General features: G+C 33.0%; 1 protein-coding gene across 5 annotated transcripts in view; it reads right to left on the bottom strand.

Moving 5' to 3' along the window:
- Positions 1-2,354: 2,354 nt before the first annotated feature.
- The window catches only part of MEMO1 (mediator of cell motility 1), a 110,259-nt gene continuing 92,852 nt past the window's right edge, over positions 2,355-19,761 (bottom strand). For all 5 annotated transcript variants that reach the window (XM_053923601.1, XM_053923603.2, XM_071221571.1 and 2 more), the window contains 3 exons: positions 14,432-14,508; positions 4,385-4,489; positions 2,355-3,017 (listed from right to left, as the gene is read on the bottom strand). In XM_053923601.1, the coding sequence (XP_053779576.1) occupies positions 2,886-3,017; positions 4,385-4,489; positions 14,432-14,508 (314 nt within the window). In that variant the 3' untranslated portion in view covers positions 2,355-2,885. The remainder of the gene's footprint in view (positions 3,018-4,384; positions 4,490-14,431; positions 14,509-19,761) is intronic.

Raw genomic sequence — 19,761 nt, 5'->3', positions numbered from 1 at the left:
TCTGTGTAATCTAAGGTTTAAAAAAAAGTTGCAAATAACTCAAAGTAAAAAAACAAGAAGAAACTATATAGAACTGCATAATAATTTCCTTTACATTTCAGATTTCAAATACAAACACTTTTAAAGGCACTTAAAGTAGGAAAGCTTAAGTTCAACAATTTAGGTAATATTAACTACATTAAATAGTACATATCAATTTTTCTTTTCTGTTAAAAAGACTTTTCATTTTCATGTATGTTCAATTGAAATCAAAAGATAATACTTCTAATTCAACCATGTAGATTTTTAACATGAATGACACCAAAATCTCTACAGACTAAAGTCAGAACATTAAAGTGTTTTGAAACTGGAAGTGCTTAGGAGATCACCTCCACATTTCACAGATGAGAAAGTTTTGATACAACATGAAATATTTATGGTAAGAGGATTAATTAGTAGCAGAGGCAGAACTAGAACCCAACATTCAACTATCAATTTGGAACTCTTTCTACTTAATGACTAAGTATGAAAGATATACTCATATTCTAAGAAAGAGTGGATGATGTTGAAATATTCTAGAGTTTTAAATGTACAGTAAACATACTAAAAAGGCTACTGCCCACTCAACCTAAGCAACCCTCGTGTGTTTTTTATTAAACAATCAACTAGAAAATTACAGAAGGAAAAGTGATTCATTATAAAGCCACTCATTAATTAGAATAATCAAAAGAACATTAGAATAATCAACAAAACATTTGCTTAATAAACTGTTGAAGATTAAAAAAATAATCAATCGTGGAGAAGGAGCAGTATGAGTACTCATATATTGCTAATTTGGCACAAAGTTTCTAAAGGGGAATTTGGCCGTATTTTAAAGAGCCTAAAAAGTTCTCAGCATCTAAACCAATTATCCCATTCCCATGAAGAGACCCTATAGAACTAGTCTAATATAGAGTTCAAATTGCACATACAAAGATGTCCATCCTGCTATTGCGTATAACTATGAAATATTAGAAACAATCTAATATCCATCCAAAAAGAGAACGGGTTCAATTATGGTATAGTCATACAATAGAATATTAAGCAGCCATTTTTTAAAAATCACATTTTCAAAGACATGGGGAAGTACTTATGATGTTAAGTTATAAAATGTAGGCTATACAACTATCTGGTCAATATAATCTCAATATTGTTATTATGCACACACACAAACACATATACACACTCATACATATAAATAGCATAGACAAAGTCTGAAAGAAATTACAAAAAATTATTAACAGTGTTATCTCTGATAATGAAATTGCAAATAATTTTCTCTTCTTTAGACTTTTCAGTATTTTCTAAGTTTTCCATAATAATCATGTGTTAGTTTTATACTCAGAAAACATTAAAAATTCATTTTATAGTCAACTTTGAAATGTTTATAGTCTATATAATAAATAAGAAATAAATATTTATAGCACTCAAAAGTGTATATAAATGACGGGAAATAAATCAGTAATATGTAAGAGTATAATTTCCACACATGTATAGGTGGGTAATTTTGAATCCAAAAGATAGCATTATTTTATCTCAATTCTTGCACATATAAAGTTGATATTTAGTAAATAAGAAATGCAATCTTAAAATTAAAATTGGTGCAAGGCATCTAAAAATTGTGCTATTCTGGCATAACACTGGAGATATAAACATTCTCCAATGCAATGAAGGTACCCAGTGTTAGATTCCAATAGGTATAATCTATTACATGCATGGTGGCCAATATTTAACTAACTGAATTATATCTTTTCCCCAAAGTGACTAGAATTGGTCTATGCTAAAGAAAGAAATACAACACCATACCATTATTTTAGTTGGAAGAGCCGCACCAAAAATCATGACAAAAAAATTTTAGAACTGTAAGAAAATCTGGTGGCTTTTTGTTGTTATTGTTAATGATTTCTTACTAAAATTTCGAGTCAAATTGCTTAGAGCACTAAAAAAGCATAGCAGTAGTGCACGGTCTGCAATGGTCTGAGAAGCTTTAGAACACGCTCATTCTCCTCGTTTGCAGACTACTGCCTATCGAACGTGATCTTTGAGGGGAAGGACTACATCTCTGCTCTTTACCAGTCCTGAATATACAATATAGTAATGACACAAAGTGATGCCACACACACAAAAACAAACTATAGGTCATTTAAAAGTTAACTTTAAAATAGGATTGATATCTGTGATAAAAAAAATCACATAAATATGCAAAATATAAAATACATCCTAACATATTTTTATGTAAGAGCTGAAGTTTACCACTTTTAACGTAAAAATTCTGAGATGAATTAATAAAAACAATTTTCATATATACCACAGAGCAATAAGTTTAAATCAGACTATTTTGAGTTGTGTAGCCCTTTATTAGCAACTAAAATAGAAGGTATCTGTTGTACAACATGGGTAGTAATGGACTATAACTGGAGAATTATTATATTCTAATACAGATCATTTATAAATGCAATTTCTTTATTAAAAAGCTTCCACCTTTTTTGTTTGTGTACAATTTGCAAAACTATTCTGAAAGCGGAATATATGTGCACAAGTCTGCAAAGAGTGCAAGTTTAGGATATGGTAAATGCTTTACAAGTTACTTTCAAAAAAATGCCACAACTGGGCCATTACATTGCCATCTTTTTTTGATCAAAATATTTGATGCCAGCCTTCCTTCCACTGCCCTAAACTATAAAGCATTTTTTAATGAGTTGAAATTAAGGAAGGACTACACCTACTAGAAAAGAAGAGAAGAAAGTTCTATTAGTTTGAGGTTTCAGAATCCCCCCAAACCAGGACCAGGATCTTGGTAAGGGCTGGGCTGGGACCCCGAACAGAGAATGAGCATGTGCAGGTGGCATCCCTGAGGACTCAGAGCTTCAGTGGACCGTGAGTGCTCCGGCTGCGTAACTCACTGAACTGTCTTGCCAGTTTCTACACTGGCTTGACTGGGCATAATTCAAAAAGGAAAAGCTCATATTCATTCCATTCTTCTGGAGCTCTGTGATAGCCTGGAAAAAGAAAAATTTGGTTAAGACAGACATCATAGAAAAAAGGAGCCATCTTTGAATGTGCTGGTGGCTTAACTTGTTCGGCTTCACAGCTGAAGTCTAGATCTCTTTCACTCTTCACTTGTTTCTTGAATTTCTCATTACCTCCCATTAAATAGAATGAGAATTTCTTATTTAATTCTATCAAAGAAGTTCTCCTAACATAGCTTCTAGATAAATATCAGTCATCTTCCACCCCTACCTGGCCTTATATATAATAAGGCCACTTACAAAAAAAACAAGTAACTCATAGCATCTTTCTCTCTATTCTCTAAACTAAACCTGAGGTACTTCTACTACCTTGAAATGTTGTAGTCTTTTCTTTGTCTGACTCTGGCTAAGTTTGAAATGTATATAAATTAAGTTTCAAGAAGTATACCAGGATTTTTACTTTAATTTTTAATTGGTTCATCATTTATTATATAAAAATGTTATTTGATTCAGTTCACATATTAGGATATTAGTGTAGCTTATTCTAGTTTAAATTTCAGAAATTAACTTAAGCCCTTACTAGGCTTTTCTTCCAGTTAATCAATACTGCTTAAGAGAAAACCCTTAGTAAAAATCATAATGCACTGCATTTCACATCACATTAAATTAACCCTGGACTTCCAGTCCCTACCCTAGACTATTTTAGACTGCCTTACTTTATCCATTATGCCTCCGCCTTTCCAAGCAACGAGCCCATTGTAACTTTCTCCTCCCATTCCTGAGGACACACTTTCTTCATTCTTAAAAAGTCTTGCATTTTCTTTCAGAAAATCCATACTGTTTTATTAGTGGAAAAATTAATGTTATTATCTCTTTCAAAAGCCAGCTAACCAAGACTTCTGCCTTTACCAAGATTCCTTAAATGAATTTTTTTCTTGTAAAAAGAAAAACATATACATGTCATCTATCTTGCCTTATTAACTTACACATATCTAAAGTTCAAGATCAAAACCTCCCATTTATTTTTACAGAGTCTAGGACACTAAATAAAAACCAAGAAATCAATAAGAACATATCTCCTAAAAGGTTACTTTGGTTTATATTTATAAAAAGCATACTGGAATTGGCTGAGGATCTAGAGAAAATGGCTTGTGTTCTAAGTAATTTTCTGTATTTAAAAGAAAGTACTGGCCTGACTTTCAGTGATAAATAACTGTATTCAAGTAACGAAGACAATGGAAATTGAAATTCTCTTAAATGTACTAGAAAGAAAATTGACTATATATACTTAAAACCAATGCTAATAAGGTATCACAGATGCCTTAAGATATTTAAGATATTTTAAAACATTATTAGGATCAAATGTTAAAAACTCAAGTCTTCCTAAAGATACTCACATTTAATAACACTCCAATGGGATGTCTTCCACATATAGTATTATGGTATTTCTTCAAGTAATTGCTAAAAGATACAGGGTCTAATTGTTCTATAATGCTCATACCCTAGAGAGAGAGAGAGAGAAAGAGAGAAAGAGAGAGAGAGAGAGAGAGAGAGAGAGAGAGAGAGAGAGAGAGAAGAAATGAAAGAAAAAGAAAGGACACAATTTATTACTTCCTAGTTGCATTTTTAAACTGTTATTTAGAGCTAAACACCATAACTTTTCAATTAAAAAGAAGTACATAAAAAACATTAAAAAAACCTTGTGAAATATCAAACTCATTCCTTCAAAGCTCGTCTCATTGTAGTCAACTCTCAGTAATATGCACACTTTATTAGCGGAAAACTTTTCATCTCCAACTTAGTTTTCCCTGACTTCCTTGTATGTTTCTACACCACCTTCACTAGTTTTTACTTAGCTCATAATCCTCAAACATTTCACAATTTTATATTTTTCTTATATAAATATTTAGAAAAGTAAATCTATTATGAAAATTTTCATAGGAATCTAAAATTAAATTTGATATATGCCTGTTTTTTACCATATACACTATATTTCTCCTACCAATGGCATAAATAATCAAGAGTTGATTGTAATTTAACTATTTCCATAACTATACTTACATAGTAACAGTGTGCAAGACATTTTAAATTATCAGTAATTATGTGGGTTGGCAAAAAAAAGATACTACAAACTAAAAACATAGTTTACATATTTTTAAATTAACTTTCAGCCCATATAAGATTAGTAAAAGATTCAACAAAACAGGTCTTTTATGAACTTAAAAAAACACTTTTAATCTCTTTACTACTTTAAACAAGAATACTTTAAGAGTTTTGTTCAGAATCGAAATTTTTAGACTGCCATTAAAACCACCACTATGACTCGGATACCTCCTTACACTGAACTCCCTACTCTGCTGCAAAGGCAGTCAAACAGTGTACTCGTCCTACATTAACACAGAGCAACTTCAACTCATCTGAATTGGGCAAATAAAGTGATGATTCTGGCTGACTCACACAGCAATGACCTTACCTTGTTTTCTTATTCTGATAAAATAATTTACATTTGTTCTCAATAAACTGGGTTACTATCCTCTGGGATAGATGTAAATGGAAATTTAACTAGGGAATTAACTAACATATTGTGTAGTTTTTAAATTATATTCAACATGTTTTAACAAAACAAGCAATGTGTAAAAAGCACCCAAAGAAATCAGATGAACAGTCATCTGAAAAATGATAGTAATCAGTAGATGACACATAAATATTGCCATGGCAGTAATAAAATTGAAATAAACTTTTTTTAGAATATTCAAGTCCTTCATAAACATCATCACCTTTTACAAATATATCTAAAAGATAGGCATATACATGTATAATCAACTTTCAGTGGCTCCCACACCAATTAGCCACTCTCAGACTTTTCTACAACCAGTGTTGGTTTCCCCTGCCAACTCAGCTACAACTTCCGCATCAACAGTCTCCACTGACATTTGCTGTAAGCTCAGAGACATGTGAACTAACTTAAAAGTTAACCCTATGGCCCTGACCAGTGGGCGGGGCTGCGCTGGGTGGGTGCCATCCAGCAAACCAAAAGTGGGCCTGGTCCCCAGTTGGGGCGCATGCAGGAGGCAACTGATCCATGTTTCTCTCACACATTGATGCTTCTCTCCCTCTCTTCCTCCCTCCCTTTCCCTCTCACTAAAAATAAATAAATAAAATATTTTTTAAAAAGTTAAACCTAAGATAAACAATTACTATTATAATTCTGGTACAAAGTAAATCACATATTTCTAAATCAGGAAGTAATACAGACATGAAGTAATAAATCTCTTCCATAAATACAGGTAATAGAGCTATGACTCCCTGAAGATAAAAAAAAAAACCTGAGACATTAAAAAAGGGTTAAAAGCTTCAAAATTTTTAATCCTAGGCTCTTTCTGATTGACTACTCTGTTTGATATAGTATAACAAAAGACATACTAATAATTCTTTAAATAATCTCTTTAAATAATATTGTATACGCATTATACGAGAACTTTTAATGCTCTTGGATGAAGTCTAAGAGAGTTTACTCAAATAGAATCCCACTCATTAATAAATTATGTGACATTAAGGTTCCAATGCATGTATTAATGTCAAAAGCTCAAAGCACATTTCTGAACTTATCAAATTTATATGTTGACGTGAGGAACTCAAATAGAAGGAAACTAATGATTCCACTGTAGAAGACAAAGAATTCAAAGCAACTGACCGAGAAATTTCACATAGAAAAGACATAAAGTTATAAATGTAGAGAAGACGCTACTAAATAAAGTGTTCAAAATGAAGAGATAATGGTTAAATTATAACAATAAAAAATTGTGAGAGCAGAATATGAAGGATTAAAATTAAAACTTTAATTCCCTAAAGCATGTTATGTACCTACCAGGGCAAGAATCAGTTTCATTACACCCAGTTCTCTGAAGACTATGGTAGTTAAGAGTTATGCCTTTTTATAAAGGAGAAAAGTTTAAGGCTTTACACTGAAAAATTCATGAAGTACACAAACAACAGCAATAATGGTAATAAAACTGCAAAATGGGACATCCACTAACTAATAAAGAACACTGGCAAATATGCTTTTGTATATATTTATGTTTTGGTGCTAACAATTTTGAAATTACATTACCAAAATTCCAAGATAATGAAAAATAAAATGCTTCTTAAATATGCTTAACTAATTGTTCTATTTCCTAAAATACTGGAAGATATCTCAGTGAAACTAAGATCCAGGTGATGGAAAATATGCACAGAGTCTGCACACTGAGTATTTGTTCCCACGAGTTTAACCTAATATGAAGCAGTGAAGCAGGCCACTACCCATTCAACTCCACGATACAAATCAGACTGGATTTATAAGGAATTTAGTAGCTTCATCAAGAAATCCTCAGACTGAAAGCTAACTTTTTACCTTGAGGGGGACAAGGGCAGAGGGAATCTAGCTATCACTTTGCTCACTCTCCAAGTAACAGGTAAAAGCTTGCAATGTCAAATGCCAGTGGCAATCCTAAACGAAAGGGGCAGTTGTAACCGTCAGAACTGCAAATTCAGGACTCTGGTAAAGTAACAAGTACCTACCCCTTTTAAAAAGTTTATATAGAATAAAATATTTAATTTTAATTTTAAATATTATCATCAAGAAAAAATCTCCCTCTGAAATAAACACCAAAGAATAGCAAAACTTTTTTAAAGGCCTTTAGAAATAAAAACTAGAACCATGTCTTTTAACTATGAACACATAGTTAATCACCATAACACCTAGGTGTACACAACTAGCAAGGATATACATTTATGTTGGAGAGATGGGTACACCTTTAGGGAAGAAACATTCTGGTCTCTGTAGGAGGCATCGAGATAAAATCTTAAAGTGAAAGAAATTTTATGGGAAAAAAATCACCCTAAAGATAACAGTGCTAAGAAGCAATGTACTATCTTAAAGATGTTATATAGTATCTTAAATCGTTATTTAAATAGCTATCTTGATGGTGTTTTAAAAATACAGCAGTGAAAACTATTAAAGAAACTATTGGTCTACATTCAAGAGAAAGAAGTATGAGTAGACAAAGATGAAAAATTTCACTTTCAAAAGAGTAGAAGAAGGGAAGATAAGTAATTGAAGGTCAAATAAAATGAAGTAGCTACTAATAAATGTAGAAGGTAAAAAAGTTACAAGGATGACTACAATGACATTTTTCAGATTCTCTCTGCCAAATCATAATTTGCCAACGTCCATATTGAAACTTTGGTCTACATCAAAAGTGGTACAGAAAAAATAACATATGATTCATGTAATATATATAAAATATAGCTAATGTTTCAAGTGTTGATCTAAAAAGTTAGCAAAAATCACTGTCTTAAAATATGCTCTGCTTTCTTTACTGGAATTACTAAAATTACAAAGTACTAATCACCAAAAAACATGGTCAGTAGCTGACAACATCATGACTATTAGACCCTACATCTCCTGTAACAAGTTACCTTCTCTCCCCGCCCATACATCATTTGGAAGATCCAATTAGTTTTCTCATATATCACTTTTATTTCTTTATGTGTTTTTTCATATAATTAATTGCCAAGATACTCAAATGCTAGAGGTACTAACATTTTGTAATAAAAACAGCTATTTTTCTTTTGCTTTTAGAACCTGGAAATACTTTCATTTATTTTCTAGCGTTTTAATAACTACATTTAGTTAAGACTTTTCTGATAACAAAAAGAACCAAAACTTAATAAACACACAAATTTTGAACAGGTTAAATCTAAAATTTTATACTTAAAAATTTCTTTTCACTCTATCAAACTTTCCAAGTGTATAATTATTATAATTAGAATTATTGTTTTTGTGATACTTATACAGAGAACCATCACAGTGTATTCGCTCTGAAAAGACTGCACATAGAAACTAAGATATTGGTTCTCAAATGAATAAGATTATTTAGAACATATAACTCAAACTGACACCTTAAGAAAGGAATACAGAGAGAATATTTACCATTTGGTTACATAAGTCAATTAAGAAAACACATTATATAAGAGTCTGCCTAGCCCCAGCTGGTGTGGCTCAGTGGACTGAGCGCCTGCCTGGGAACCAAGAGGTCTCTGGCTCGATTCCCAGTCAGGTCTGGGCTGCAGGCTGGGTCCTGGATTGAGGATGTGTAAGAGGCAATAGATTGATGCGTCTCTCTCTTTCTCTCTCCTTTCCCCTCTCTCTAAAAGTAAATAAATAAAACCTTAAAAAAAAAAGTCTGCCTAACAGTGAGTATACATATGTACACATATATATAAAAACACACATGGGTATACAAACAGAGCTAACCATTCTTAATCCATTTATCCTAATTCCCAGAATTGACTTATGACCTGAATTAACAGCATGCTAATAAAAGAACAAAACACTTACGAGTCATTTAAAAATTCCATAAATAAATAAATGTTTCAATAAATGGACCACAAAAGTCAACTCCACATCAAATGTTATATCAAATATTAAAATCAAGTCCTGGCTGGGTTGGCTCAGTGGACCAGCCTGACTTAGGGCCAGCCTGAGAACCAAAGTTCAATTCCCAGTCAGGGCACGTGAGAGGCAACCACACATTGATGTTTGTCTCCCTCTCTTTCTCCTTTCTTTCCCCTCTCTCTATAAATAAATAAATAACATATTTAAATAAATAAAGTTAAGTATATTAACATGAAGCAAATGCTTGATACTTATTCAGAAACTGTATTCCAAGCTATTTAAATAAATTTTTCGATGTTATACTCTGGTAAATTTGGACATCTAAAGTAAGGTAAATCAGATGCAGATTTAGAAGTCACCTAAAAGATCACCTAAAAGATTACTTATACTTTTTGAAATTTCAAAGACTTAACTAGCAGAAAAGGCAACATTTTCAGGAGAAGTTATGAGAATCATCCTAATGGGTAAATAACTCATTTTCGCTCCGCCTCAAAGTAAGAAACCAAAGTCTATCTAACTGATCATATACATCAAGAGAGACAAATAAAACTAGTACTCTTAACATAAACTAACAATCAACACAGAATTAGTAGAAAGGCTAAAAGAATTGTTAAGTATGGATGTTACATATACCACAAATATAGACTAACAAAGAATATGTAAGTATTTAAATGTGAACACAATTCTAGAGAATTCCAAAGGATGCTACTACATTCACTCACTTGAGAACAGGTGAGCCAATGTTTTGAGGAAAACGTCTTCTTTATGCTAAAAGCATCATTCACTGACTTACAAATTCCTACATTTGAAAAATTAAATGTTGCCTGACTAAAGTTTGCAAATGATTTAAATAGCTAAATATTAGAGAAAACAAGGACATTTTGTTCTTCTTCAACAGATCAGGAACCGTAGAGGTAAAAACTTACCTACAAACTATTTTAGGAAAAAAGATTTTGGGACTCTTTCCAAACTCCTGAAAGGGGATCTCCAGGGGCGGGCATGAGCAAGCCGATTTTGAAAAAGTTCCACAGACTATTTCAGTTGTAAAAACAAACTGATGATTAATGATTACTGCAGCAGACAATCTCATCTCTGCCCTGGCTTTCATTACCATCTATCTACCCTCTCTCCCTAAACCAGTGCCAACGCCCACTGTTACCACCCCTGAGACTGCTGTAGAACCTATTCTCTAAACAGCCAGCGTAACCTCCACAGTACTGTAAATCACATCATCTCACAGCCCACTGCACTTACATAAATTTCTTACTCTGGAATACAAAGCCCTACATTATCTGATTCCTGCCTTTCTCTTTTATCACAGCTTGCACCATTCTTACCCTTAACTACTATACCCCTGCAACACTGGCCTTTTTTCCCTTCTAACCCACCAGCATCTTTCCCATCTTAAGGTCTTCACACTGGCAGTTCCTTCCATCTAGAAGGTCCTCCCTATAACCACTACTTGGTTTGTTCTTCCTCAACATTTATATCTCAGTTTAATGCTCCTCTTCAAGGAAGTCTTTCTCCAATCAGCCTCGAATCATTAACTATCTCAAAACCCTTTTAATATTTTCTGTACAGCACACACCACTTTTGGCAACTAACATACATCCTTACCTTTTCTGAAACAATGTGTGTCTCCCTCCCATTAGAGTAAAATTTCTATGAGATCACATCTGCTTGTTTACTGCCACATCTCCACCAGCACCTTCACTTTAAGTGCACTAAAAAATAACTGCCAAGCCAATGTATTTTGGTATTATAAAGAAAAACATTTAAAAACTAATCTTATACTAAAATTAGGAGGTGCCCTGACTGGCTTGGACATCATCTTGCAAACCAAAAGGCTGCAGGTTCAATTCTCATTGGGGCACACACCTGGATTGGGCCAGGTTCCCAGTAGGGGGCATGTGAGAGGTGTCTGATCGATGTCTCTCTTGCATATCAGTGTTTCTCTCCTTCTCTTTCTCCTTCCCTTCCTATCTCTCTATATAAACAAACAAATAAAGAAATGAAAGAAAGAAGAAATCAATCTTAAAAAAAGATAACTGGCAATATGAAAATCCAAATGCCTAATTGATTGACATCTTCACTTGGATATCTTAAAGGCAACAGAAAATATTCCCTAATAGGATTTATGATCTCCTTACCTCCTAAAAAACGTGGGCCTATCTTTTGGTGTTTCTGACCTAACTGAATGGCAACACCCTAGCAGTAGCATAAACAAGGTACTTAGGAGCCATCCTTGATACTTCCTTCTCCAAGTCCTATCAGAAATTTGTCTTTTAAATATACTGAATACATCCACTGTCCCTCTCTCCTACCGTCACCCCCCATCCACTGTCTAAATTACCATTTCTCACCTGAATTACCCAACTAATCTCTTCACTTCTCTGGCATCCCTCCTATTCATTTGCTCCACTACAGCTATATGATCTACTCAAATACAATCTAATTTATCATTTTCCTATTTCATATTCTTTAAACAATCTGTTCTAGATCCTCTAGCATCATTTCTCACCACTCCCCATTCTTTCTTCCACTGATTCATTCAACAATATATATATTGAATACCCACTGACAGGAAATGGAAAAAGATGCTGATCTCATGAATCTTATAATCTAATAGAGGAAGTTATCACCAACAAATATTAAGTCACAGTCACACAGTAATAAGTACTAAGATGAAGAAAAAAGCAGCGTAAGTTCATAGAACAATTGTTCACCGTAGGGGCACGATGAAAAATTGTGTCCATGTTTTTGGGATGTCCCAACAATGAGAAGATGCAGCTAGGGGATTCAGTCGGGGAACTCCAGGGATGCTGACTGTCCTGCAGTACAGGCCAGTCCCACACACAATGTACTGTTCTCACCCCATGACACTTTCACACGTTCATGTAGGTGAAAAACCTGCTTATAATTATCTACCTCCTAACTCCATTTTACATACAAACATACAAAGGAGTTTTATACGATTCTAATACATAGATTTCCCAGGAATGGAACTACCTTATAAAGTAAAGAAGACTGTATACTGTGTTTAGTTTACAACTTTACTAAGAGTTGATCACCATTTGAAAAATCAAGTCGCTCAGGAATGCAACTTAGTCACAAATACAAAGCAACTGTGTACATTCTCATTTGTAGTGCTACATTAATGATACTATGTGTGTAAGCATCTAACTACTTCATTATGTCTTTACTAATAAAAAGTGTGCCTGGGTATATACATTATTAAATATATATTAATTTGTTATAAGTTACTTTCATTTTATGTCTTTCTCATTAATCTTAGGGTATTCATTTAATTTAATTATGTATATTGGAAAGTCATATGCGATCATTCATTCATTTGAAAAATATTTACTGAGCACCTACTTATGTTCAAATCATTATTCTAAGCACTTCAGATACATTAGTGAAAAAAATATATCCTAACATACTGTAATAAATAAGTCAAAATTTTAGTTTGTTAGAAGAGAAAGTAGAGCCGGGTAATGTGGGTTGGGAATGCTGAATGGGTTGAGTGCATAGGATGCAAAATTAAATAGGGTGGTCAGTAGGCCTCACTGGGAAGGTGAAAGCTGAGCAAGGTCATAAGGTAAGTGAGACAGTCAAGTGCAGAAAGGAGTAAAGCTTTAAGCTAGGCACACATACGGCATTTCTGAGGAACAGTAAGGAGACCATTGTGTCTACACTACCTCCTAAATATTTCTTACATCTCTATATTGTAGTAGCTTCTTTTTAAGTGTGTTCAAAGACTAGACTGTAAGCTCCACTAAGTCAGAGGCCATGTTTTCTCTTCTTAATATCATCAACACTGCACAGAGTGACAGATACACAGTAGAGACCCATTAAGCATTCGCTGTATGAAGAAAATAAGTGATGAATGAACCAGAAGAGTTTTCTGAGGCAAATGATAACCAAACCTCAAAAAAAATATTAGAACTAGAAGTCAGAAAAGAATTAAATGACTGAAATGACAGCGTAAAAAACCAAAAAAGAAAAGTCAGTAAACTAAAATCTAGACAAAATTCCAAAGATAAAAAATATTAGGCCATAATTTCATTTAAAGTAACAAGATTAATTTAAATATAATAAAATTTCTTAAGTAACTGAATTTGAATTCATTCTGTCTCTTAAAAAAATGTACTATGCAGTATAATCTACCTATAAGTTCAGATCCAGAATTCTTACTAAAATGTTTTATCTACTTTAGACTAAATATTCTTGTACTAAAGCATATGCATAAAGCTTTTAACACAGTGGTAAAGTTGATTTTAGCAAATCACAGACGTAAATGCTGATACAGGTTTAAAGACAATTTAGAGACCGTCTACTCCAATTCTCTCATCTTAGAGATGACAAGCTGAGGACGAGAGAATTCAAAGGATCTGTCAAAGGTCACAGCAAGTTAGTGATATACCTGCTAGGTTTAACATTCTGTTTATGAGGAGATGCCAAATAATTTACATGACTTTTGAAATACTAGAGAAGTGCTGTCACTACCGTACGACTTCAAGGACAGTGACAGAATCACTGTCTACTGTGTTCCTGGGCCAGGTAAAAACAAAATCATTTTAGAAGTCTGTATTTAAAATAAGAAATTGACATTCCATTTAAGAAAAAAGTATATGGCCAAAAATAGAAATAATAAAATAAACCAAAAATTTGCTCTGGTTATTTCTGCTTAACAGTAAATATTGGCATTAGTACCCTGTTGTCCCTAAAACTAACATACTCTCCCAAATAGTATCTAAAATCCTTATCTATTTATTATTAAGTAGTCTCATTAACCAAATAAAATGAAGATGAAGGAAATTTCTACTAATAGAACAGGGCTTATTTTTATAATCAATATTCTTATGATTACAAACTATATTTTGCACATTTAAAGATAAAGAATTATTAGTGCATTGTATATTTCACCATATTAAGTCTTGAATCACTAATCTGAAATTAAAGAAATCTTAGAGCATTAAAACCCCACACCTGAAAGACTTACCATTTTATCTAGATGTTCAATGGATCTATAAATCTCCCCCTGGGATTCATCATAGTAACTGTAACGGAACCTCTGACCTTGAAACAAATATCATGTACAAAATAAAATAGGGAAAAATTAGAAGCTAAAAAGAAAGCAAGCGCTTACCAAATAATTTCAGTTCTCAAGAAGGCAAAGCACAGCTTAAGCCTCTGAGAGAATCATTCCCAAAAGCCCTTGTACATAAAAATAAAAGGCATATTTGGGAAGGTAATAGAGAAATGATATATCACCAGTGTTTTATGATGTTAAAACTATTTCAAATTATAAAACCTTATAGTCACGAGCAATACAAAAGACTAAAGAAACAAAACAGCTTAAAAGTTAGAAGCATTGTTAAATATATATCAGTCTATAATGAAAAGTAAACCCAAAGAATATGATGCGAGAAAATTGGTTTAAGGGAACTGTCTCAATGTAACAAGTCAACGAAAGCTTAGCTTTTGCTTACAAATGCAAAGATTTGATCTCTATTATAGAAAAAAAAAGGTGTAGATCAGAGATAATATGTGGTTTCTGTGATTTTCATGACTTCAAAAAATTTTATCTCATTTTCACAAAACTTTCTACTTGGAACAGTATCAATACAAGTGCCTTAAAATAGGATTCACAAAAGAATATAATAAATAGTCCTACTCTGACAATAAAATCTCAGTAAGGGTACAAGCACAGAACATTCAATGTCTAGCTGTTCTCCAAACAGAGGGTAAAATGGAAAAAGCTCAAAAAGAAGACAGAAAACAAAATACTGAAGAAATAAATTTTTCTTCTTATTGAAGTCATAGGAAAACCAAAAGAAACATATTATAAACCCACATAACTCATTGTGGATTGTTGTTATACTAATTATGGTGCGTCTAAACCTTTTTTCCAGCAACATCTTTATTTCCGAGAACTCACTACTTTTATATTTCTTTATTTGAAAAGATTCGCCAAAATGCCTTTCTAAAGGAATTACGGCACACCCGTCATGTGTGCCACACTATGTATCTTGTGCTTCATTTTTAGAGTAAGCTCACATATTCAATTATGCTCACACTTTGCTAAAAAATACCATCTTATAAATAATGAGCAGTGCACAGTGATAAAGTCCTTTTGATGTCTTTTTGGAAAAACCGGACATCACAGTTCTTGAAACTTCAGTTACTTGCTGATGCTGGTTATCTTTGATGGTCACCTTTCTACAATATACATGTATCCTTAACTGTCACATTTTAAATTTTCATATGCATTACTATGTAGCACTACTCAATGTGGCAGTTCTTATTTCCCCCCAAGAGCCATTATTAAATCAATATTGCATCTTACATGGTATCCTAGAATCAAGAAAGATGCTCTGAGACACATATCTGCTTTCTGAATATAAAAACCTCTTCTGTAAACACTGAGATCCAATATAGTCCTTGCACTAAAAAAATTCTTAAGCAGTGACAGTTCAGCACTCGATGTCCCTATATTAAATATTTCTCAGACATTTCTTTCAAAACTTAGGATTAGGTATAGATTTGTCTTTAAAGGATGTATGTACTTCCTTCTACTTAATAATAAAAAATATATAATTTACCCCATTTTTCCTATTTGCCAGGTGACTGTCAGTAGGCTCAAAGACAAATCTAAAGTCTGGCACAGTAATTCATTGATTCAAACAGTTACTAACTTTTACTTCAATTTCAAGTTCTTTTGATAAAGCTGCCCAAAATGTTTGAAGGAACAATTACATGAATAATCTTAGACGAGGAAATTCTGACTCAATGTCACTGAAGTAAGAGTACCATCCTTGTAAGAAATCAAGATGACCATTCCTTGAACCTAACCTACTTCAGGTATACACTAAGGCATTCTTTGTTCTTTCCTCTGGAGATAGCTGTTAGTTTTAACTGTCCATAATCCCTGTGACCAGCAAATAACTGTGTTTTCTGAAGACTACTCTTGGGCGCAAAGAAAAATACATGTACTTTGTGATTGCCATTTGCAACTCAAAAGTCTGTTTTGTTTATCTGCAAGTTCAGAGCTACTGTTTCAAATAGTTGAAGGTGGCCTAACCTGCCTTAATCCTAAGTGAAAAGGGTAATTATATTTTAAAATGTTGTCTTGTTCATATGGATCATTTTAGAGGTAAGTTGCACTTAAAAATTACTTCTGAAGTAAATGTGCATAGAATGTTTGAAACCTTAAAATGCTAAATCAACATGTAACTTAATAACACAAAATACACAGCAAATCAATGAGCCAATAGTTGGGGGAACTGAGTAGAAATACTTGAAGAGCTCTAAAGAATCTGTTAAGAAGCTAAATCCACACTACATACAGCTACCATACTGAAAAAATCTAACTTATACCAGCTCAAGCTGTCTCACAATTTTTAAAAATTGTATAAATATTTTTAAATTATTCCACTAATTGATTCTGGTCAATGCACACACAGAAAGCATCTAATTTAAAGAGAATAACTGCCAGCATCCCAGCCTGTGCGTGTGTGCGCACGCGCTAACATGCACTCAATTTCAGTTACTTTTGAATTTGAGTTCAAAGATCTTTTTTGTTTCTAATTACTTAAAAAAATAAGTTTACCAAGACTTTACTAAGAAATAAAATGACAATATCACAATACCCTAATCATAGATGTACCTTTAATTAAATACTTATTGTTGATTTATAATATATTACCATTTCATGTACCTCATGTGCAGACATAGTTTGTTTTACAATAAATATGTCTAACATTCACTAAAGCTTATCCACCTAAACTGAACAAATACAGTTGCCTTTGCACCTGGAGAACTGGACTTGTGTACTTTTACAAGTATGAATAAAGCATATCACATAGTAAGAGAAAATTACTTACCTGAAACTTATCCTTTCAGAAGGTACACTGGGAAAATGGATTCTCTGAGCCCCTGTTTCAACTCCAAGTATGAGCTTTCTAGCTTTAAGAGCCATTGATGCTGCCCCTAGGGGCAGCACAAGCTTTGGAACTCCCCTAGTGAGTATGTCAGTAGTTTCTTCAGGTGCCTTCCCTCAGTTCTTTTCAAATTCAAAAGATGAGAGAAAAAATAACCCAAGAAAAAAAATCCTGTAAAGTAGAAACCTTACTCTTTGAGGGAAGGAGGGTAGCTCATTTGTGAATCCATTCCAGAGCACGCTTTCTGAGAAAAAGAAATACAGGTAAGTAATTTTCCCATCTCCAAAGGTGACTGGTGATTAATGAGTGGATTCACAGAGTGTGGAGAATAAGCTCCAGGGATGTCTGTTTCACACACAACTAATGAGGACAAACATAACAATGAATGGTACGAGAACCAACACTACTTTTTAAGTACCTCGAACAAAAAGTAAAAGAATATATACTAAATACCTCAATAGTAAGCTAGACATTGGATTGCGGAATTCAACAAGGAGCTTGGAAAACTGATCGATAAAGCCCTCAAAAGATCAGTCAGTAAGACAGACTTTCAGACACTGTCCAGTAAACTGCAGTTACACATTCACTTAATCACTTTATGTTTCTATGTTAAGACATTTTTAAATATTTTAGTAAAACTTAGGACCTGTGAGGTAGATTGCTAAAGAACTAAAACTGGGGACATTCATAATTGAAATCACTATCAAAGAAAAAATACATATTACAAAGGAAATATATTCTGAGCAGCATCAAATAAGGTACTCATTTTTATAAGCAAAATACTATAGCCCTTTCATTCTGAAATCCTAGTTATAATGTGAAAGTGTTAGCCTTCTCTCAAACTTTCAAAAGATTAAAAACCTAAATATGTGAAATCGTTATGTATAAATATCAAAGCTAGGGTAAGATATATTTCAGGAATTAGCTAACTTATTACTTAACCAAATTAAATATTTACGAAGTAGTAATACCCTCTATCCCAGGAGACTAACAGCAGAAAGGAAGAAGAGTATGCATGAATAATCACTTTTTAATACATATTAAAGTAGAAATCTAGATAAAGATATAAATATTTAGGAGGATAATTTTTAATAGGTGGCACATATTTATGAAAAAGAAATTATGTAAAACCTAGACAAATATAAGTTCATAGGTAAAAATCCAAAATTGCTGAAGTGACATAAGTAAATTTTATTCATATTTTTAAAAAACAATATAATTTATCATTGATATTTACCAAGTAAATTTACTGAAATTGATTTGTACTTAAAACCACCATAAAAGGAAAATTAAATAAAAGCATGAATCCACTTTTAAATAATCAGTTTCTGTTAGATCCAGTTTTACTTAGTAATTTCTTTTAAGTTAACTGAAAATTGTTACTGAAAGCTGTTAATAGTCTAAATCTGGAAACATAAATTTCAGGGAGCTCAGGAAAACACAAATACCAACAGTATATATGAAAAAGAATAAAAATGAAACTTAGGAAAATAAAATAAAAATCCCACTAATTACAAAAACTAAAATAGGCCCAGAAAAAATTCTCTTATTATGGAGCCATCCTATAGAATGTGGAACTTGATAAGTACACAAAGTATGGGGACAACCTTATTTAACCAGGGTAAAACTCAAATATTAGCAGCAAATGTCCTTTTCCTTCCTGATAGTAACAGGAAAGATGAAAAGAGGTGGGATCATTGTAAGTGTTAGAGGGGAAACATCATCCTATTGAGCTAATAAGATAAAAGGCAAGAATTGAAGTGCAGGGTTTTTGCAAGTGAATTCAGATGAGGGGACAGTAGGAAAGGTAATACAAAATCTAGGTTCCCAATTCTCCCTTAGCTCCCTTCACCCAAGAAGAAAATGAGACTTTCTACTTTGTATCTCTCTGATACCTGCTTCAAGTCTGAATACAGTTAAATGGGATCTGAACGATGAACACCTTTAAAGCAAAATACACTCTTAAAAAAGGAAGTCATTCACGTAAATGGACACTGGCTAACAAAGTCAACAAGGCAAAAGTCTTCCCGCTACACTGAGGTCTCCCAGCTGTCTCTATCACCAAGTATAGTCTCACTGTTTCTCACAGAAGCGGGACAATACAGCAAAGGAAACAATGACTAGAAGTGCAAAATGTCACTGCCAGTACTCTAATATATTATTCAACAAAAATAAAAAAATTCCACTGTATGCATCTGAGTAATTTTATCAACTGCACCATAATAGATTAAGAGACTTTTCTTCAAAAAACCAGCTATTTAGAAACGTAGAATGTGTTAAGAGTCTAAGAAGAAAATGTTTAAAGTCTCTTAAGTACTTGAGGAACTGAATCTTTCCTGTGGAATGACTTAGAATTCAGTGTTATCATTACTTTGGCATGGTGATATCA

Source organism: Desmodus rotundus, chromosome 5 (assembly GCF_022682495.2).
Source record: "Desmodus rotundus isolate HL8 chromosome 5, HLdesRot8A.1, whole genome shotgun sequence".
NCBI lineage: Eukaryota > Metazoa > Chordata > Mammalia > Chiroptera > Phyllostomidae > Desmodus > Desmodus rotundus.
The sequence above is the reverse complement of the archived record's forward strand: the minus strand, read 5'-3'. Positions and strand labels throughout refer to the sequence as shown.